The sequence below is a fragment of the Pteropus vampyrus genome, unplaced genomic scaffold (assembly GCF_000151845.1).
Source record: "Pteropus vampyrus isolate Shadow unplaced genomic scaffold, Pvam_2.0 Scaffold140, whole genome shotgun sequence".
In the NCBI taxonomy this organism is placed as follows: domain Eukaryota; kingdom Metazoa; phylum Chordata; class Mammalia; order Chiroptera; family Pteropodidae; genus Pteropus; species Pteropus vampyrus.
Window position 1 is genome coordinate 6,065,815 of NW_011888921.1, and position 19,632 is coordinate 6,085,446.

The 19,632-nt window shown below is 37.2% G+C and overlaps 1 protein-coding gene across 3 annotated transcripts in view; it reads left to right on the forward strand.

The window, feature by feature from the left end:
• The window catches only part of DIP2B (disco interacting protein 2 homolog B), a 183,515-nt gene that overhangs the window by 146,646 nt on the left and 17,237 nt on the right, over positions 1-19,632 (forward strand). For all 3 annotated transcript variants that reach the window (XM_011368324.2, XM_023535448.1, XM_023535449.1), the window contains 8 exons: positions 1,524-1,651; positions 3,321-3,435; positions 6,560-6,761; positions 11,684-11,793; positions 11,931-12,011; positions 15,111-15,234; positions 16,494-16,615; positions 17,858-17,969. In XM_011368324.2, the coding sequence (XP_011366626.1) occupies positions 1,524-1,651; positions 3,321-3,435; positions 6,560-6,761; positions 11,684-11,793; positions 11,931-12,011; positions 15,111-15,234; positions 16,494-16,615; positions 17,858-17,969 (994 nt within the window). The remainder of the gene's footprint in view (positions 1-1,523; positions 1,652-3,320; positions 3,436-6,559; positions 6,762-11,683; positions 11,794-11,930; positions 12,012-15,110; positions 15,235-16,493; positions 16,616-17,857; positions 17,970-19,632) is intronic.

Here is a 19,632-nt window from a genome sequence, read left to right on the forward strand (position 1 = left end):
CCTTGCATGAAATAATGGGAAGTTTGGATTTTATTTTATAAGTGATAGGCATTCATTATCATAGTTAAGCCCACATACTTCCATCCATCTCTAATTACCTCCTTATGCACTCTTTCTTCTTCTCTTAACAGCTTGAGTCATATAAGAAAAGACCTAATTTTATTTCATTTTCTCCACCATTTATGGGAAATGATGGGGACGAGGACATACCTCTAAGAGAATCACTTTCGTAGAAAGAGGTCTATAAGTCTATACCTGCTGTCTTAATTTCTTCACCCAACACCAAGAAATTCTCAAATACCCAACCTCTTTTTAGTTTACTGCTACACTGTTGATGTCCAAGATGGAGCTCCAGCCATCACATCTACATTCTAGGAAACAGGACAGAAGAAAGGACACGGTCCTACTATCTCTTAAGGGAGATTCCCTGAAGCTACTGAAAAGCATTTCCACATATCTTATCATTCTGAACTAATCACATGGCTATGTCTAGTTGCTAGGGAGGCTGAAATGTAGTCTTTATTTTGATTAGCCATGCCCAGCTAAAAAATATATTACTGTGAAAGAAATGGAGAAACAGACATGGGAGACTAACAGTGACTGTCTCATTTCTTTTATTTATTTCCTCCATAGCACTTTTCAGGCTATGTTGGAGATGGCTGGTTCTCTTCTATCTTCTGGGATGGACGCGTAGCTTCTTGAGACTAGAAGTCGTGTCTTACTTCCATAGCCTACCTAGTCACTGTGTGGCACTGCATTGTAAATCAATGAGTGACTTTCACGTAGAGATGACTACTAGATAATGAATAAATACAAATGACCCAAGAAATCTAGGAATTCTGTAATGAACGGAAAAAGTTATGTTATTGTAAATGGGTCTGGGAGAATTATTGATAATAATTATATTAAACAATAAAATTATTTATACAGTTATGTATAAATAATAAGATTATTTATACAGATGCTTTTAGGACATTGACAGCAGCCTTTCCTGCAGCTCTGTTATCTTACTGAAAAGGAGAGGTTCCTACAGTGTTTCTTTGACTTTTCCTTATTAGCCTATTTCTAATCTTGCCAGATGGAAACAGCATTACTCTTATAAACTTGAAGAAGTCATTCTCACGTTAAAACTGTTTTAATCTCTTCCTAATTTTAGTATTAAATAACTTAATATTTTTCTCTGTATCCATCCCATGATAAGTACAGAAGATGAACTAATACATAATCATGGCTGGGAAAATAAACTGTGCTTGTGTGCCATCCTAGTTGCTTTCTTATAAAATTCCTCCCTAAGAATAAATATGAATGGGTTCCCCTCTTATCTACTGTGAGACCTCATTAATCATAAGATGCCACTGATTTCCAAGATGTTGAGATGTGAAACACTTTCTTAAAATCCAAAAAGTATGGTTTGTTTTTTTTTTTCTTATATTTTTGATAAGACTTATTTCAAGGCAGGAAGTAAAATGTCTGTTTTACACTGTAAATTATGGAAATCAAGGTAAATCATTATTACCTTTCAGGGCAGCTTGGTGTTCGTGGTTGGAAAAATGGACGGGTTACTGATGGTTAGTGGTCGAAGACATAATGCTGATGACATTGTGGCTACTGGATTGGCTGTTGAATCAATAAAGACTGTTTATAGAGGAAGGTGAGTAGTACAAAGTTCAAATGTTAGCATTATAGGGTGATTTGAGTTGTATTGTGTAGATTCTCTTTCCAAATGATTAGGTTATTTTTGGTTAAGCGTAGCAGAAACCAGGCTTTGAATATTTATCTTAAAATATCTTTGTCTGTAATTGAGAGGAATAAGGTATACTCATATCCTGTATTTCAGTTTTTAATGGACTCAAGGAAATTCTATGTTCCTACAGTCATTCCTTCAGTACATAAGTAGTCCCATTCAGTCTGATGGAGATAAATGCTACTCTGCAGGATTGTTTCTGTTACTAAATTATTATATCATCTTTAACACAGGGATTGACGTAGTACTTAAGTGCTAATTTCAAATTCCATGGATGAAGTCAATTATATATCCTTTTTTCTTTGCTTTAATGCAAGAAAAGATGTTTGGTATATATTCGAATAATTGATGTCCTATTCAGTAGTCTTTAAAGCGGCCTTGGTGTATCCTTTTAATTTTTAAAGAAGAAAAATTAAACCAACAGAAAACCAGTTCCTGAAACGTGTAGTTCTTTGTAACGGTGTGGCTTCCTATGAGATGTAAACTCTGTGGAGCACTAGACCTGTCTTTGGTCACAGCTGTGTTTCCAGCACTGAGCACAGTACCTGGCACACAGTAGGTGTTCAATAAATATGTGTGGATGGAAGGAAGGAAAGAAAGGCAGGGAAAGAGATGGTCAGGTATGCTACCATATTCAACTTTCCAGTGACTTCCCATTATTTCATGCATTCATTCAACAAATATTTATTGAGTGCCAACTGTGCGCCACTGTTCTAGATGCTCAGATTGTGGCAATGAACAAAACAGGCCTCGTGGAGCTTACATTCTCCTTGGGAAAAAAAGATGGTAGCCACATAGGGAAATAGATTAACATGTGAGATGGTGATAAGTGCTATGCCGAAAAGAAAGCATGAGGGTGGGTGATGTGCTTGCCAGTTTATATAGAGTGGTCTGGGAATGCCTCACGAGTAAGGGGACGTTCGAGCGGAGACCTCACTCAGAACATCCCCCTCCCCTTGGCCTACCAGGTCCTCCATGGCCACCCTGGCCTGGCTCTGACCTCTCCCCACCGCTCTCTGCTTCACCACTCTGCTCCAGGCACACTGGCCTTCTTGCTGTTCCTCAAACCTGCCAAGCTCGTTCCTACCTCAGAACCTTTTCGCTTTCCGTTCCTTCTGCCCGGAAACCTCTTCCTCCAGATCTTCGCATGGCTCGCGTCCTCACTTCATTCAGGTCTCTGCTCCAGTGTCCACTCCTCAGGGAGGCGCTCCCCAACCACCCTGCCTTCATAGTACTCCCTGCACACCACTCCACCCCCTCGCCCTGCCTTAGTTTTCTCCTGGTGTATATTACAACATGACCTTATATTTGTTTGTTCTGTCTCTCTGACATGCAAACTCCATGAAGACAGGGCTTTTGTCTTATTTATCACTGTGTCCCAACATTCACTACAGTGGTGCTTACTACATGTATTTTGAGTCCTTGTTTTGATAGTAATGATTGTGACATTTTCTTTTCTAAACTGCTCATTCCTGGGTAGTGTGGTGGGGATGTCTCCTCTCTATATTCCAACTGAGCTAAGCAAATAGGACTGGTTGTAAAGGGAGTCCTGATGTGTTTGATCTGTCTCTCTTAGAATTGCTGTGTTTTCTGTGTCTGTATTTTATGATGAGCGCATTGTGGTGGTTGCGGAACAAAGGCCCGACGCTTCTGAGGAAGATAGTTTCCAGTGGATGAGCCGTGTGTTGCAGGTGAGCACACCTTAGGTCTTTGTCGGGGCAGGTTGGCTTTGTTGTCAGAGGTGGCGGCAACCACTGCTTAAGCAGTTTTCTTTGATGAACTAGTTATGCCACCTTATTTTTTTCTTGCTAATCACTACTTAATATTCTGGATACTATTACAAGAATCAGATAACTAATACCATTTCTCCTTGTGAACCATATATTATTTTTCTGCTCAGGTTGCCAAAAACAATTAAATTGACTTGCCTCACAAATCCTTTTTGGTGCCTGACTGTTTACAACCTATGAAAGTTTTAACTGTCCATATGTGGAAGACATCTTTGACAGTAGTCAATCCACTTGTCAACAACTATAATCTCACTATATGCTGTAAGTGGTGCTTAGAGTGCAAGGGATCCAAGAAAATATAAGATGTTGTTCCTACTTTGAAGAGGCCTTACTGTGGAGTTAGAGATCTAGGTGACATAAACCATTAGGGAAAGAGACAGTATAAGGGATATGTTTCTAGAGGGGTTAGGCTAGAATGATGGAAAGAGCTTAGTCACCATTTAGAATCACACTTAGAATCCCAGCTCCCCTCCCTGCTACATCTGTGCCTTTAGGCAAGTTACTTAATCTCTGTGGGCCTATTTCCTAACCCATAAAGTGGGTATAAAATTATCTAATTTACAAAGCTGTTAGAAGGGTTAATTGATAGTGATTAGATAATTGAATATTTAGTGCCTGCCTTCAGTAAATGATGTTAGTGGTTATTATTAATAGCAAAAATAACAATCATAAGCATAATCTCCAATAAAGAGTTTGGAAAGGCCCACTCTATCTTAAATAACATTTCCTTTCACTCTGTCCCTTCACTCTGTTTTTCTGCCTAGTATTTATCTCCCTTTAAGTATGTTTATGTTTATTTTGTTCTACATCCACTATAATATAAGCCCCGTGAAGGCTAAGACTTTATCTCTTTTGCTCCCTGCTCAGTCCTCATAACCTGTTAGGTGGGCCAGCACATCATCATAGTAGGCTCAGTAAATGTTTGTTGGATAAATGGAGGGTCCAAAGAAAGCATAGACTGTCCTTGCCATAGCAACTTACCTGTTATCGTGAGTGTTCCCAGCATCTATAACTTGTCTGCTTGGGGCATTTGGATTTATTAACTGCCGGTTAGTAGTAATGTAGAAATGATGCAAGAATGATGCAAGTGAGAAGAATGAAAAGATTTCTTCCTGTCCTCAGGATCTGTGATTTTGAATTATCAGCGGGTATGGCATAGGCTATTTGTAATAGAAAATCAGAGAAAAGAAAGAGAATCTACTGAAGATAGACTAGACAGCAAAGACTGTGAAGAAGGCACGACTGGGCTGATCTCTGAAAGATGTCTAAGAATCAGACCTTCAAAGAGAATAATTTCTATGCTGTTCATGTTTTCAAACAAACTGCTTATTTCATTCAGAATGAACTTTGGAGTGTAATGGTGAATCTTGTGAGTTATACATTGTTTTCCTATTATATGAAACTGAAATTCCCTAAGATGTTTGTTACTTTTCCCTGGAAAGCAACTATAAGAATTAAATGCAGTGCTAATTTACTACCCAAATTCTTGTAAAAGTCATTGGAAGTCTGATTTGGGCATGAAATAAGAGGGCATTATTTTCCCAGTCTCTGTAGCTTCTCAGCTTGGGACACTTGGATCCGTAGTAGAACAGAAAGGATATCATATGTTCTGGTTGGAAGAGAGCAGAGGTTGTTTAATTCCAGGTCCATGTATAATAATCTAAATACCTAACTCAATACCTTCTAAGGAATGTGGTCAATAGATGACTTAACAGATGGTGTGTTTTCAGTGGGGAAGCCAGGCTACATTTGCTAACTTTCTGTATATTCTCAAATACCAGAGACTTAGGAACTCTGCCAGACCTGCCATTTCCCAGTTGTTTCTGTGGGTTAGTAGGATAGTCTGGGGAGTATTGATTTTCAAGTTTATTCCTTTGACCTTTAAGTTGTTTCAATGAAGGACCTTGTTCGTATTTTATGACTGTTGGTGCATTCTTCCTCTAAGGCTGTATTGCCTTTTCAGTTAAGACTTGTGGTTAATACAATAGAACCCTCTCAACTGGATTGTTTGGAACTGGTATATTTGGTTAGTTTCAAAAGGTAGTTGAAGCAAAAACATAAAAATAAGAAATTCTTCAAGTATTAAATTTTAACACAAAACATAAATGTGCATTCACTTCATGTAGAGTAGTGTGTGTGCAAATAAAGTATACCTGTTTGAGTTTTAGGTCAATTTTTTTCTATAAACTACATCCAAATGCATTGTCTTTGGTTTCTGGTTCCATTTCTTTTAAGTTAGATGAGAACACCAGTATTTGAAAAGGGACTGGAATACATAGTCCTTACCTTTTAAAGTTAACTTGTCTACCTATCAACAGTAGTTTTTTAGGAGCTCACTTTTAATGAGCCTTTTCAAAGCCTAACTCTTTCTGTCATTTTGCACTCATATTCTATCAGTCACTTGTTATTGTGCTCACATAATTTAATCAACTATTAAATAAAAGGTATAGAAGCAAGCACAGCTGACACTAGGCAAGCACACAGGTGTGTGGCTGGAAGCAGGATGCACTGAGGGAGCTGGTGGCCTCCAAGGCTCAGTGTGTGGTAGGCCTTGCCTGGATGTTTCGCACAGGAGAGTCCTGTTAACCTGGTGAACCACTTAAGCAGGGGCCCCCTTACAGAGCTTCCTTTGTGTTCATAATAAAAATATTTGCCTCTATTTAACTGAGCTACGTTGGACAGCTAAAATATTAAAAGAACCAAAGCAAATTTCTAGGTTTTTTTTTTTTTTTTGAAATTGTCATTCAGAGAAAATACTGAGGCTTGCAAATCAGTGTCCACCTCTGTTCATTTAGAGCGTATCTTACCCTTCTTGTGTTGTCCTCTGCCATCACTGAAAGGATTAGGTACCTTGAGATGTATAAGATCTTAATAATCTAGATGTATAGGATCTAATAATCTAGGTCTAGCTAGATTCTAGACCTAGATAGAGAAAGAAAGATCCTAGACTAGAATAATTATATAAGGAGGATATCAAATATAGTAAAATTAATCTCACTGAATATTTTTTTTTGTATTTTTCTAGGCAATCGATAGCATTCATCAAGTGGGGGTTTATTGTCTTGCTCTGGTGCCTGCTAATACATTGCCAAAAACTCCACTAGGAGGAATCCATATATCTCAAACAAAACAGCTCTTTCTAGAGGGATCTCTGCATCCGTGCAATATCCTCATGTGCCCACATACATGCGTGACCAATTTGCCAAAACCCCGGCAAAAGCAACCAGGTAATATGCTGGCTTTGAAGATGTAATATTAAAATTTTAACTTCAAGAAACTGAGTTCTTTCAGCATGATTCTTTTTCCAGAATTAGACCTTATAAAGATTAGCAACATAGGAATAGTTATCAGCTGACTGAAAGCAAGGAGGACTGAGACCCTGTGGAAAGGCTCCTCTGGATCTACTGTTGGCTCCCTCTCCTGCATAATTCTTAGTAATGTTCCTCCATTTCCCCTGGATATAAGGTATGGGGTCAAGATGATCAGAATCTCACTTGTAGAAATAGAATAAAGCAAGCCCTATAAGGGAAGGTTCTGATAATCAGAGTAGCTAGTACTTATTGGCTTACTAAAAGCCAAATATTAACTAATTTTTACATTTTACAAATGTGATCCTAAGGCTTTGCCTCCATCTGTGGAAAGTAAAGAAAAGTTAGGAATTTTGCCCAAACTAATATAGCTAGTTAGTGGTAAAAGTGAGATTCATATTGTGACTCTAAAATCCATACTCTGAATCACTGTTGTACTGCTGTTCTGTTGAGACTCTGTTACCTAGAGTCATCCCTCGTTCCTTTGTAGCTTTCAGGGATTTAGCCTGTAACACCTCTGAGGGGGCGAGATACTTAATTCAGAAATTTCCTGGATTGTAAGCACAGGAAAATAACATGTTTGGCATTTGCCGTATTCTTACGAATTCAACATGCAAATAAGAGTATATGAATTGTCATATGGAAAAGAGGGGAAAAAACCAAGTAGTCAATTTCACTTTTTTTCTTAATTTTTGACCAGACCTAGGTTATAGTGCTATGTAGGAGGCCAAAAGTAGGAGTTATTGATAGTCATGTTAAACTATTGATTCAATCCAACATGAAATCATTACATTTTATTGATGCTTTTTCGTTTTAATTGAAAAGTTAATGAGAGGTTCCTGGTTTCCCGTATGCCTGAAAACACGTGCGAGCCAAAATCTGGCCTTTACAGATCCTGCTGCCATCACACATGCACTCACAAACACATACACTGTGTTTGTCAGCACATTAGCCTCCAGATGTGGTGGGAAGTGAAGATAAAGGTGGGAAGATTAGGAAGGAAAAGGGGAACATGGCATTTAATTATATTTCTGTGAGACAGCTTTTGCTGAAAGGTAAGCATGTACAATAATAAAATATATGTAAGCTTCTGACTTTCTAGGATATTTTTATCAGGATATTAAAATGTTAATAACATACTCTGCTCTGCAGTAGTTATTACTTCAGTGGTCTAGTGGCTAAGATCATATCACAATTGTTTATCTAGATGTTATTGTTTACTCACCAACTAGCCTTATCTTAGTAACTGTGAGTATAGAGCTAAAGTATATGTGATATTTATCTATCTCTGCTAGTAGAAATAAAAGTTTATGAAGGCTAATATTCTAAAGGGGCAGTTAAAATCCAGAAGTATTTATATTACTAATCAAGAAATATGTTAAAAGAAGTATCTTCATATTACTTGCCTAAGTATCTGACAAATATATAAAACAAAACTTCTCCATCTCAAATCCTGTTATGTTGAAGGCCTATATTCGTCATGAGTAAAATCCTATTTTAAATAGCACTTAATCTAGAATTACTTTAACAAAACTTCCATGTCACAGTAGATGCTTAAAGGATGTTAATTAGAGACAGTAGATGCTTAAAAACATTGCTTTTGCTAGCCAGTTTTCAATCAATTTTATTGAATGATAAAACCTATATAAAATATTTATTCTAAGCCCACATAGGCATAACATCAACCTGTTTGATCAAAGCATTAGGTTTGGATTCTGCGTTTTTGCTGTCTGTTGTGATTGCCTGCTAAGATCGTAGTGGGATACGTATGGGTCAGACCAAAGCAGTTGGAAAATCATGGCATAGGCGAGGTAGAGACTATGTGGGGATAGTATGACAGTTTGGGGTTTAAGAAAAATACAGAAAGTGGAGATGAGTAGGAGTGAGATAAAGAAAGGAAAAGATGGAAAAGAAGATGGAAAAACTGTTGAAACAGACCAGTGACAGAAATATCATTGAGATGCCATTGGAGCTATTATGTAAGCAGGAGTCCCTCAAGCCCGGGCTTTGGACCAGTACCTGTCCATGGCTTGTTAGGAACCCGGCCACACAGCAGGAGGTGAGCGGCGGGCGAGGGAGCGAAGCTTCATCTGTATTTGCAGCTGCTCCCCAGCACGAGCATCACTGCCTCAGCTCCACCTTAGATCATCAGGCATTAGATTCTGGTAGGAGCACCAGTCCCTGGTGCCAAAAAGGCTGGAGACCGCTGGTATAAAGAATGGGAATGTGTTAGGACTGGTTTTGACTGCAAGTTTTAGAAAAACAGAGCAGCAGCTTAAACAGGAAACAAGTTTATTTCTTTCCCAGGTAAAAAATTCAGAGCTAGGCAGCCTAGGACAAGGATGGTGGCTCCTCAATCACCATAGTTCCAGCTTCCCATCTTTTTGTTCTGGCATTATATCGATCATTTGTTTTTATAGATATGCTGTATACCAAATAATTCTAAAACTCAATGGCTTAAAGCAAGAAGCATTTATTTTTCTCTCATGGGATATAGATCTGCTGAGCTTAGCTGGCATCAAATGGGCTTGGCTTGGCTCCAGGCTGTAGGTTAGGTTCGGAACTATTCCATGTGCCTTCTCATCATGGGACCAGCAGCTCCCTGGGCCATATTTTTCTCAAGGCAAATGGCAAAAGCAAGAAAACAAGCCAAACCACACAAGTATATTGATACTTGTTTGTATCATGTCTTCTAACATTTCATTGTCCCAAACAAATCAGACCATACTCAAGATCAATGGAGCAAAGAGGTATTCTCCTCCCATGTAATCACAGCAAGGACAGAGAGGAAAAGAAAGATTGTAAAAGAAAATAATAATAATACAATCTGCCACAGTCATTTGTAGCACACTATCTCAGTCCAGTTAGGCTCCCTGACCACCAGCCATCATTCCTGCATTTTAGCTAAGAGGTGGGAGAAAAAAGCAAAGAAGGGAATACCCTCCCCCTTTAAATATTTTTTTTAGAAATTACATATATTATTACATATTATTATCCCATACTAAAGGATATAGTTTTTATTCCAGGCATTTGCCCAGCTAAAAACTGGGCATTCTTTTTTTAAGAAAGAAGTGAATAGATATTGGGGTTGATGACTAGCAATCTTTGCTACAGGAAATTTACAGTTTTGTGAGAAAAATAAGGCATATTTACAGGTACAACAAAGTATCAGCAGTTAGCCTTCTAGATGTTATTGCTTTCAGTTATTTTTCACTCTCTGTGACCCAAAGTCTCAAGAAATACACACAGAAGAACCTAAGAAAATGCTGCCGAATTATTTTTGGAGTTTTAAACTACTCTGAAAAGTTCAGTTTGTAAAATGTCACACTTACTTTGCAGTGTGAATCCAGAATCAGGCAATTTACACAGTCAAATACACAGAGGCCCTGTCTGTATAAAAGCCTATTTCCAATTTGATGTATCTGTAATTTGTTATGCAGTTTCTTAGGAAAGAATTTTGCATATTATACTTAAAATTGCAACACTTTGTAAACTAAAAATGTTCAGCAGTCAGAGTGATGGAGTACTTTACCCTTTTTGAATTTTTATTTGATGTTTACAAAATTTTCAATGTTTTATTTTGAAATAATTTCACACAAAAAAATGTTGCCAGATAGTACAAAGAGTTTCCTTGTACCCTTGACCCAGTTTCCTCAAATATTTAAAAGTGATACTACAATTTAAGTGATTTTTTTCCCCCAGCTGTTTCAGTATATTCAGGATCAACAGATTTTGGCAATAAAAGATTTAATATTAATCTCAGCATAGCATCAGCATTATTCAAAACTCAGCTGGCAATGTTATCTTTCAGCCATCTTCTTAGTTTTATTCAGTAGAGTCTTAATCAAGTGACCACCAAGAAAGGCATGTAGGACATTAGCTTTTTTTTTTTTTTTTTTTGAGAGAGAATGAGAGTTCTTTTTATTTTGAAGTATTAAACCTATGGAAAAGTTGAAAGAATAGTATAATGAACACTCATATCCCTTCCCATAGATTCACCGATTGTTAACATTTTTTTTACTGAACTCTTTGAAAATGAATTGCAGATGTCATGACACTTCATCCCTATGTATTTCAACAGTGTATCTCCAAAGAACAAAAACATTCTCCTAGAATTTTCCTAATCAACCACAATGCTATTATCCTATTAAGAAATTTAACCTTAATGTATTTTCATCTTATAATACACAGTCCATATTCAAATTTCTCCACTTGTTTGTTATAGCTGATTTTTTAAAAAAAATTCCAGGATCCATTAAGGATTATGTATTGCATTTGGCTGTTGTGTCCTTTAATTTAGAAGGTCCCGGCCTTATTTTGTCTTTAAGACATGGATGTTTTTGAAGAATCCAGGCTAGTTGTCTTGTAGAGTGTCCCACAGTGTGGATGTCATTATTCATTTTTAATAAAGCACTTCTGATATTCCTGATGAACCCACTCTTAGTCCAGGTAGATGGCAGATTTCTTTCCAGACTAGTTATTCATTGCTGTTAAGCTCACTTTTAGGGTTGTATTAGGATTGGAGCAGTAGGAACCAATGCAACCAACTGTCACCTCCTTAGAGTGAAAAATCCCCTATACCTAAGCTGCAGGAGCCCACTCGTTCCCCTCTACCCACTAATCCCCAGCTCTCCTGTGGTCCTGTTTTGATTTTGTATTTATTTGTGTATGTACATATGGGTTGCCTTTTCCCGCTAGAATTCAAGCTATTTGTCTTGCTTGCACCTGTGTTCCCAGTGTCTAGAAGAGTGCTCAATCTGTTTGAACCAGTCTGGAAATGCTTTAGGGTAAGTATTTTGAATTACCATCTCCAGAGAATTGATTTTTACCTTTACTTACAGGTGTAGGCCCTGCTTCTGTGATGGTTGGGAATCTGGTTGCTGGAAAACGCATAGCACAAGCTGCAGGAAGGGATCTCGGGCAAATTGAAGAGAATGATTTAGTGAGGAAGGTAAGTGTTCCAGAAGTGTTGATTTTTACAAGCAAGTCAAAGACAGAACTTAAACTTCAGGTAACAGATGTGAGATGTGTTAACCAACTTTTAAAAAGTTGCTGACTCTGATACTTTTTTCTCCTTTATGACTTTAGCACCAGTTCCTAGCGGAGATTTTACAGTGGCGAGCCCAGGCAACTCCTGACCATGTACTCTTCATGCTGTTAAATGCAAAGGTATGAAAAATTCAGTGGTATTTCAAATCAGTTGAATATTGTGGGAGTATCTTAGGCACTGTTGACCTTTCTCTTATCAGAAAATTTCTGTTGCCAACTCTGAAGGAGGAGTTACTGCTTTCTCCTTGTTATGACATTTGAGGATAAATTGTGCAATCACTTTAAGGTTGAAATGAGACCTCCTAGAGTGCTATTTAATACTGTCTCTTCTTATGTTACAATCCAGTCATCTTTATTCAATTCTGATAAGAACAGTGGGGCCAACAATGAAATTACATAGATCTACAGATGTATAAAATGCATTATGTCATGTGATTTTTTTTTCCACTCAGTTTGACTCTTAATTTTTTGATTTCTGCCAGGAAGAAAGTGACTTTAGGTCAACATTTGAAAAACCGAAGTTATTTTTGGTACAAACTTAAGTGATTTATTATTTAACAGATAAAAAGCAAATTGAAAACTATTGAAGAGTACATTCAACTATTGCTTTCTAATGATGGTTCAGCATATTTTTTAAGTTATACAATCTGTGGGAGTCTGCTGAGATCTGTTTGTTTTAATGGCTGAGTCAAAAGCTAAAAGTACTGTGACAATAGCATGTAACAATATTTCTCACCAGCAAGGGGAAGACTGCAGAGCCTATTGGAATTTCTTAGGAAAGACCCAAATTGCCCCCATCTGCCCCGGCCCCCCTAGATTCTAATATATTTTATGCACACATATACACACCTTTGAGAATTTATGCAGTGATGGAACTTAGTAAGAGGAATATGCTGGGCATCTTAGTGAGAAGTCATGAAAAACCTTGAGAACCATGGGTATATGGTAGAAAACTTTGGGACTCCCTTGCTCCATCTCTGAATTCATTAGGGTCCATTTCAGTAAGAAGATGTCAGTCCAGCTTTCTTTCCATTCCACTTCCAAGCTTGGCTGCAGTCAAAGTTATAGCCCTGTAAAATGTCTACCCCAGATATTTGTTAGTGAGTATAAGTTTAAATTTGCTTCTTGATTAGAGAAGTAATATATATGGATGACTAAAGGACATGCAGTGTGTTTAGTCTTCTTCATATTCTAATATTTTACCTTGGTTTAGGTCAGACCACCAGAAATCTTAGTAACCATGTAACATTGTTACCTCACGCCCAGAAAATTGTTTTTACTGAAGTTTAGTTTGCTGCTATACCATGGACCAAAAAAGAATATAAGAAATGGCCTTATGAAATTAGCCTGACTTTAGCCAAAGAAATATTCATTTTGGTATTATAATACTAATGTCCAGCAGCAGAGAGTTGACTAAATAAATTGGCATATAAACACGATGAAATACTATTTAGCCATTCAAAACAATGTTATAGAAGAATATATAATGACCCAGAAAATATTCATGATGTGTAAGTAGAAAAAAATAGGATATATAAAACTTTAATAATTAAAAAAAAAACTTCAATAATAATTGAGTACTTACTGAAGACCTTGTTCTGGGTGCTTTATATTTCATAGTTCATTCCAAGGTTGAGGTAACTGGTGCACAGAGATGTAAAATAACTTGCTTCTGGTCATAGAGTTAGTAAGTAATAAGGCTAGGAAATTAGCTCTTTGATTTGAACCCAAACTAGCTTCAGAGCCCACATTCTTAACTAAGGCACTACACAGCCTCTGGCAGATAGTATAATATACCATTTTTTAAAATACCACTTGAGAATTTATATATAATCCATACTCATTTTAAAAAAAAAAACAGAAAAATATACACTGAAATGTTAATAGTGGTTACATCTTATATTTATTTACCTATATTTTCCAAATTTTCTATGCTAAACATGTCTTATTTTATATTACTGAAATAAAAGTTAGTTTTAAAATAATCTTAAGTAAAACTTATTTTCGTCATGAGATTTTTTGAGACCTACCGTTAAAGTAATGAAGAACATGTGGTATTGGCAGGACAGATAAAGAACAATTTGTCATTAAGTTGAAGGTAGGCATACCCAATGATTCAGCATTTCCATTTCTAGTTCTATACCTGACCAGGCTTATATATTTATACACTAGGAATTGTACAAGAATGAGTGTCCATCAGCAGTAGAATGGATTAATAAATTGTTGTATGTTCATACAATTAAATATACAATAATAAAAATAAATGAGCTATACCTAGGCCCAGTAGCACAGATGACTTTTAATGTTGAGAGAAAGAAGCAAAACACAAAAGTATATACAGTACAATTCCATTTCTGTAAAATTCAAAAATGTCATGAGTGATAAAAAGAAATCAGCAAGTAACATTAAAAAGTCAAGAAAGTGGTTACCTATGGAGGGAAAGAGAAGGCTGATCTGAGGAGACTCACGTAGGTGCTTTTGAGCTGCTGGCAGTGGTCTTTTTCATGTCATGCTGGTTCTTATACAGATACTTGCTTTATAATATTTCAGTAAGTTATACATTTATATTTTATGTATTTTCCCAGTAACTGGAAATTTTTACAAGGGAAAAGGGATTCAGAAAGCGCAGCTCAGTGAAATTTGAATTGATAATAAAGATATTTATGAAGACCCACAGGAGAAATTATTCCCAGAATCAAAAATAGTTGGCCATTTTCTAATCTGCTAATCTTTATTATTAGCTAGTGACTGATTCATTGTTACTGTTTTGTCTATATCTTTGCAGTTAGAACTTCAGAGACAAATTTGTGCTTCATGTCCAGCAAATGCACATGACCACATGACCACATGGCCAGCATTTATTATCCTGACCTCACTCTTGCCCTCAGCCTGCTTTATTTCCCCTATTTTCCTTTTACTCTTATTTCCTCATTTAACTAAAAAATTCCTGTCTATTTTTAAAGCTATCTTAAACAAGAATGACTGTATGTTGATTTAAGTTAATGTTGATATTCCCTAAGTACTTTTAGACATTGAAAAAGAAAAGGAATACCATATATATCTTTTAACACTAGAGGGAATTTTCACTGAAATTGATAACTAGCTAAAAATAATCTACTAAGGCACAAGCCTTTTAGGTATTATGTCAAATGGGCTATACTTGTCACTGTTTTATTTTATTAATGAGCTTTGACCCACTATACTTCCTTCTGTTTAAAGGGCACTGCTGTGTGCACAGCTAGCTGCCTTCAGCTTCATAAGCGAGCAGAGAGGATTGCATCAGTTCTTGGTGATAAGGGACATCTAAATGCAGGAGACAATGTGGTATTGCTCTATCCACCTGGTAAGTGTTGGTAGACTTCATTACTAGACTACAAACTATAAGGACAGGAATGCAGGGCCACCATATATGACCATGTAGGCTGTGCACTTCTCAACTCGGGGAGTACCATGCACATGGGCTGAGGTGTGAACCAAGCCTCACCCCCAGAGTCATGCATGCAGCACAATGGCTTGGCTGGGACTGCGTCTGTTGTATTTACTCTTGTATGTATCTAGCATAGCGCCTGGCACTAGGGCATATCTTGAATGAATGAAGACTTCCTGACTTTTAGAAACTCTCAAAAGAGATGCTTTGTTTCTAGGAGTGTTCAGAAATGGGGCCATTTCACCCAGTTTCCAAAAGAATGTTGTACGTGCATTCTTTTGACTTTATACTCTTCATATCATGATTGATGTTTAGTATTCCTCAATTATTGCTGCTTTCATCTTCCATGCTCTAACAACTTTTTTTTTTTCCGGTAAGAGGAACTCAGAATTATTTGATGACAGTTTGGTATAAATATTCAAATTTTTAGATGAAATATTTGAGTCGTCCCTTTCTTTGTTCTTCTGCCACCTAACCCACTTATACATCCAGCCTTCTTTGGTCTTTTATCCCCTTTAATTCATTTTTCTCTGTGATTTCTATGCTATTTACATTAATTCTAAGATTTCTTGGAAGGTCATTTGGTAAAGGAATTTTTCCTGTGGGGTTCCTATGAGATTGTCTTCCATCTACCAATTAATGACATGTGATGGATCAGAACCCTTACTGAGGAGGCCATCCTCCAAGTTCCGGTATTGCAGGGTCTTCTCGACATCCAGTCATGCTTTGTCTCCTGAAATCTTGCACCCACTGATGGAGTGAGATCCCAGAAGTCTAATTGCTCCTCATATAGCGGCCTTCTAAATATTTAGAGAAAACTCAGGTGTTCCTCATCTCTCTTTTCCCCATTCTTTTATTTCCCAAGTTCATCCCTAATTTCTGCAGTTATTCCTCCTAATATCAAGTAGTGATATGAAAATAACCTTCTTCAGGTATCTTTCAAGAGTTTTCTTCTGACTTCCTTTCTTGTTATTTATTCTTGGCTTCTCTATATTTTTAAGTTATATGCTTCTTCCTTTATATTTTTAATTTTAAAAATTTCTTCTGCTAGTGTCTCTGTTGAATTATGATCTACATCACCTATCCAGCACATTATTTAATAAACTCATTTTGGAATAAGATCTGCCTTATAGTTTCTCAGTGATACCGGGCAGCTAAGTGACTCTGTCTTGCAGGCATCGAGTTAATCGCTGCGTTCTATGGCTGCCTATATGCGGGGTGCATACCTGTGACCGTCCGACCTCCTCATGCTCAGAACCTTGCTGCCACGTTGCCCACAGTCCGCATGATTGTTGATGTAGGTACCAAGTATATCTTGCCTTGTCCTCCTCTCACAAACTGAGGATCCATACTAACTTGCCAGTTCTTTTGAGTCAGGAAATCAAATCTCTCCTGTGAGAACTATCTCTTTTTCCTTAATGTGACCAAAGTGACCAGCACTATTCAGTGAAGGAATGTGGGAAAGTGGTTATTGGCGAGGTACAGAATTGTGTGCATTTATCATGAGCATTAAAGAAGTGAAGCTATCATTAGTTAATTGTCCATAAAACTTGTTTTACCCCCTCTTTTAAATAAATGTTCTAATATTTTTTCTACACAATAACTAAGATCATTTTATATGTCAAACCGAATTCTCCCCAGTTGTCAGGTCACTTTTATTTTTGTTAGTTTTATAAATTCAGTATAAATACTGTTTGGTATAGTATTAAAAAGTGTCTAGATCTTGCACTGGAGTTTCTAAAGGATGTGAGAATTGAAGAAAATAAGATAAATATTTATTGCATCATATCCTAATGTATTTTAAAGCAAAGAGTTACAAAATTCCAATTTATGTAACATTTATTCTTTTAACTGGAGCCTGTAGCGTAAAAGCCATGTTTACCATAGATGATTTTATTACAGAGTTCAGTTAAGCAAAATGCCTTTGTCATATCCTGCAAGGACAGCCAGAGCAGCAGGGACAGAAGTTCCCTTCCATTGACACAGTTTGTGTAGGAAGTCGGTCACTTTGCACTTCCATGTGAGCAAGAACAGTTAATTTTTGTGAGATGACAGAGTTCCTCAAGTTCAGGATATGTTCTATGTCTAGTTAGTTTCACCATTCTCTAGACCGTTGCAAACACTAACTCCTTCAGAGATGACCATCTGACTTCTCTTATCCCCTGAGCACTACAAAATCCATGTTTTTATTTTATTATGGTCTTCATGGAACCAAAAGGTTGTGAGATCCATACTGAGTTAAATTACAACTATGGAATATTTGAGAATCACTGTTGTAAACAAAACCTGTATTGTAAATAAGTCCATCATTCTGAGGTGATTGTTGCCAAAGGGCATTACCACAAGGACAAATGTAAGAGGAAATACCTCCATTGTCCTGTGTGTGTTGTTTGAAAAGCTGATACTGTCCTGTCTGGTATGATGTGCAAATTTTGGAATAAGATCTGTCTTACAGATTGCTTTTGGCAGCAGCCAGAGCCTATGAAGCTACATGGGGACTAAGCCTTTTGGTGCTTATTTCTGTTCATTTGTTTTCTAGGTCAGCAAAGCAGCCTGCATTCTTACCACACAGACCCTGATGAGGTTACTGAGGTCCCGAGAGGCAGCAGCAGCTGTGGACGTGAAAACCTGGCCAACCATCATTGACACAGGTGAAGGGGAGATTTCTCCAGAACTGTTGAAGGAACATTTACTCCCTAGAAGTTCCTAGATTCTCATGCCAAAGATGTTTACATGGTTTTTATGTCACAACACATTCCCTCAGCTAAGACAGAGGCAAAACTTAATGCCCAGCAGCTTGCATTACCAAAAGGCTGGATACTGCAACAGCCAGGTCCAAAGAAGCAGATCACAGAATGCTTATGACTCTCAAAACAAAAAGTGTCTTGCTGTTACTCTTGGCATCATTAAACGGTGGTTAGGTTTTTATGCTGAATATCACCATATACATGTAAGGCCATATAAAATGTTGTGAAGATCTGATATAGTCTAGATTTAGATGTGATATAGTCCAAACAGTAATGGACGAGGAATCAGAAGATCTGGTTCTAGTTCGAGCTTCAGTAGTTCTCTGTATAACCTTGTCTGAGATTACCCTTTCCTAAAATACTACCTACTCTTGCCTGACTCACATATTTATTGAGGATATTAAATGCAATATAATATGAAAGTACTTAGAAAACCATAAAGTGCGTGAATTTTAGGTGGTATTCCTAATAAAGAAGGGCATAAGAGATGGCTGCCTGGAGAATGGTGGGGTAGGGGAGTGTGATTTGTGGAGTCAGGTAGACAGGATTTAAATCCTAATACTCTGTTCCTCTCTGAGTATCCTACCAGCCTGGGCAAAACTGCCTACAAAATGAGTTGTAAAGCACGTCACATGTAATCTTAACATCTTCAATTCAGCCCTTCACATGCGCCAGCCATCTAGCTTGTATTACCTGATTTTATCCTTATACCAGCACTTTTAGATTGGTGCTATTTTCATCCTCATTTTACAGATAAGAAAACTGAGGCACAGGGAGGTTAAGTAAGTAGTAGCACTGAGATTCAAACCCAGTCAGTTTGGCTCCATTCCCAGCCTCTTAACCATTAATTTCCTCCTTAACCTATTTTCAGTAAGTGCCACATAGTGTCCACTTCAGGAACATTTACATGGGTTTTAAATGCAAGGATGAGATGTGTTTGTGGTTATTATGTGCCACATGCTGAACTAGATTTTTTTTTTGTGCTTGTCACTTAAAGACATAAGCATAGTTATATATAATACATAACACAAACGGATTGTGTTGGTGTTATTGATGCAGATCCATCTACTATAGTTACTGGACTCAATCACATTTCAGGAGGCTTTCTTTAGGCACATGAGTAACCTTACCCTATATGGAGGTGGGCTGAAAGTGTTAGAGTCTGGTTTGACCAGAGTTGGGTGCCCAATGATGCAGAGATTTAAAAGTCAGAGTCAGAATTGTTTCTTGATCCAGAAAGTCAAAGGAGCCATTGAAGAGCCATGGTTAGGGTCAGAGACATCCTCGACATTTTTGGTTTTGACCTACTTAAAAAGCAAATTTAGGAGGAAGGAAGAGGTATATAAATAAATGAGCAAAGGAAAATAATTCCTAATTCTAGGTTATCATTCTTAAAAATCTGCCATGTGAACTTGGAGAAAAACGGCTTTTAAAGCAGTCCATGGTCGAGAACTCACACAGTGCTTTGCACCCTAACATTAAAAATAAAAAATAAATAAAAATAAAACAGTCCATGATTAATATAACCTGTAATAAAACTGTAAATAATGAACTTTAACTTGAAACC